General features: G+C 61.4%; 1 protein-coding gene across 1 annotated transcript in view; it reads right to left on the bottom strand.

Annotated features, from left to right (window-relative positions):
- Positions 1-2,887, bottom strand: part of SLC17A7 (solute carrier family 17 member 7) — a 16,450-nt gene that overhangs the window by 3,241 nt on the left and 10,322 nt on the right. The window contains exons 3-7 of the mRNA XM_026659261.1: positions 2,548-2,612; positions 1,480-1,594; positions 928-1,015; positions 644-730; positions 255-397 (exon numbers count right to left, since the gene is read on the bottom strand). Of these exons, the coding sequence (XP_026515046.1) occupies positions 255-397; positions 644-730; positions 928-1,015; positions 1,480-1,594; positions 2,548-2,612 (498 nt within the window). The remainder of the gene's footprint in view (positions 1-254; positions 398-643; positions 731-927; positions 1,016-1,479; positions 1,595-2,547; positions 2,613-2,887) is intronic.

The following is a 2,887-nucleotide window of genomic DNA, read 5'->3' as shown; positions in this document are numbered from 1 at the left end:
AGGGTGTCCCGGTGCTGCGAGCTTCCCCACAGCAGTGCCCCCAGCCCAGGGCATCCCGGCGCTGTGAGCTTCCCCACAGCAGTGCCCCCAGCCTAGGGTGTCCCGGTGCTGCGAGCTTCCCCACAGCAGTGCCCCCAGCCCAGGGCATCCCGGCGCTGTGAGCTTCCCCACAGCAGTGCCCCCAGCCTATGGCATCCCGGCGCTGCAAGCTTCCCCACAGCAGTGCCCCCAGCCTGCTTGCCGTGGGGTCTCACCACCAGGGGGTTCATGAGGCTGGCGCTCTCCCCGATGCTCTCCTCGATGTACCGGCGCTCCTCCTCCGTGATGGTGGGGTGCTGAGCTGGGCTCTCATAGGAAACCAGCAACCAGAACATGTACCAGAAGATCCCAAAGCTGCCTGTCGATGGGAGGGGGGGGGAGTCACTGCGGGGGCGGGGGCACAGCCAGCTGGGAGAGCCCCCCCCCGCCTTTGTGTGGGGATACTGGGCAGGAGGGCCCATGGGTGTGAGGGGGGAGGCTGGACGCCGGGGTAGATGGGCCCGTGGGCGGGTGGGGGGAGGCTGGATGCCGGGGTAGATGGGCCCGTGGGCGGGTGGGGGGAGGCTGGACGCCAGGGTAGATGGGCCCGTGGGTCTGACCTTACCATAGACGTAGAAGACCGAACTCCACCCCGAGTACTGGACCAGGACCCCGGCCAGCGGCATGGCCACCACTGCGCCCGCGTAGGAGCCTGCAGGAGGTTGTGGCCCACGTTAGCCAAAGCCCCGCAGTGTGAACTGAACAAACTCCACTCCCCCCCCGAACTGTGGGGAGAACCCAGGAGTCCTGGCTCCCAGCTCCACTTGCTCTAACCACTAGACACCGCTCCCCTCCCCTGAACCGGGGGAGAACCCAGGAGTCCAGGCTCGGCAGGGGAGGTTCCCTTACCACAGAAGGCCGTGGTGGCCAGGCGGCTGCGCTCCAGAGGGGGGGCCCACTTGCTCCAGATTCCGTGGCAGGCTGGGTACGTCACCCCCTGGGACAGATGGACAGACAGATGTTAGGGCTCGGGGGCCGTGGCCAGGCTACCAGGCTCCGCCCCTTCACCGGCACCCTTCCCCCGCTGCACTGACAAGCCCCCTCCACTAGGAAGGGGGCGTGGCTAGCACATCAGGCCACACCCCATACCGTGTTGCACTTTCAGACCCACCTCCCAATAGGCAAAGAAGGCGTGTCTAGAGGGAGACCCGCCCCCTACCAGCAGCTCCACCCCCTTCAACAGGTTGCCCTCTCCCACCCAGACTAGGAAGGGGCGTGGCCAGAAAAGCAAGCTCCGCCCTCTTACCCCACCACCTCCATGTGGGGGAAGGGGTGTGGCCAACATATCAAGCCCCACCCCCTAACCCTTCCCTCCCAAGCTTCCCCCATGGGGATGGGGGCGTGACCAGGAAGGCAAGCCCCACCCCCTCCTCCTCGGTCCCCGCCCCCAGGGGCACTCACCTCCACCAGCCCCTGCAGGATGCGGACGAAGATGACGCAGCCGTAGTGAACCCGAGCAGCCGACGGGATCAGCATGTTCAGAGTCGAGGTGGCCACAATGGCAAAGCCAAACACCCTGCGGGGGGAGGGGAGGGTCAGGGCAGGGGTGGAGCGCTCGTGCAATCGCACCTACGTGACTCACATGCAGCGGGGTGGCTGCTTGTCGGCAACATACACCAGGACTGCACGCTCGCCGGGGCATGGCACGCTCCCTGCATGCTAGTGTGTCGCACGCTTGTTGGTCACTCTTGTGTTTGCCCGCTCGCTGCTCACTAGTGCATTGTACATTCACTGCTCACTGTTGTCTTTGCTTCTCACTAGTGCATTGCATGCTCGCTGCTTCCGATTGCATTTGCATGCTCACTGGTGCAAGGCACACTGTTGTGTTTGCATGGTTGCTGCTCAGTAGAGTCTTGCACGCTTGCTGTTTGTGACTGCACGCTCGCTGCTCACGGTTTTTGCACATTTGCAGCTCACTACAGTGTGTGCAAGCTCAGGGAGTGCTAGTGTATTTGTGTGCTTGCTGGTGCATTCAAATACTCACTGCACATTAGTGCATTGCACACTCACTGCTCACTATAGTATTTGCACTCTCGAGGGTCACCATTGTGTTTGCATGCTCAGTGCTCACTAGTACACTAAACACATGTTGCACACTATTGTGTTTGTATACGTGCAACTTGATTGTATGTTTCCAGGTTCACTGCTCAAAAGGGCATCACATGCTGGCTGCTCACTATTGTGTTTGCATACACATTGTTCACTAGTGCACTGGATGGTTGCTGCTCACTTGTGCATTGAATGCTCACTGCTCCTATTGGGTTTGCATGCTCGCTGCACAACAGTGCATCGCATGCTCACTGATCACTAGCGTTTGCATGCTTGCTGCTCACTAGTGCATTGCGCTAACACTAGTGACACGCTATTGTGTTGGCACAATGGCTGCTCTCTATTTATGCCACTGCTGGTCATGGCTGGAGCCGCATTGTTCCTGATCATAACAGCTGCTCACTAGTGCATTTTGCCTACCTCACACTGTCGCACCATTGATGCCTCTGGGGTGGGGCGCGGGGGCTGGGTATCTGGGGACCTCTCTGGGGTGGGGCACAGGGGCTGGGTATCCGGGGACCCCCCAACCAGCAGTGGGACCCGGCCCCTGTGGGGTGGGGCACGGGGGCTGGGTGCACGGGGACCCCTCGCCCGGAGCTAGGATGCGGCCCCTCTGGGGTGGGGCGCAGGGGCTGGCTGCAGCGCAGCGGGACAGGAACCAACCGAGGATTAGCCCATTTGGAAAGGGGCCAGGCCTTGACGAGGCAGAAAGGAGCCTGGGGAGATTTAATGAGATTGAGATTTTGTACCTGATCTGAAA

The sequence above is a fragment of the Terrapene carolina genome, unplaced genomic scaffold, assembly GCF_002925995.2.
Source record: "Terrapene carolina triunguis isolate 2854851 unplaced genomic scaffold, T_m_triunguis-2.0 Scaffold614, whole genome shotgun sequence".
Taxonomy (NCBI): domain Eukaryota; kingdom Metazoa; phylum Chordata; order Testudines; family Emydidae; genus Terrapene; species Terrapene triunguis.
This window is presented reverse-complemented; position numbering and strand designations above follow the sequence as displayed.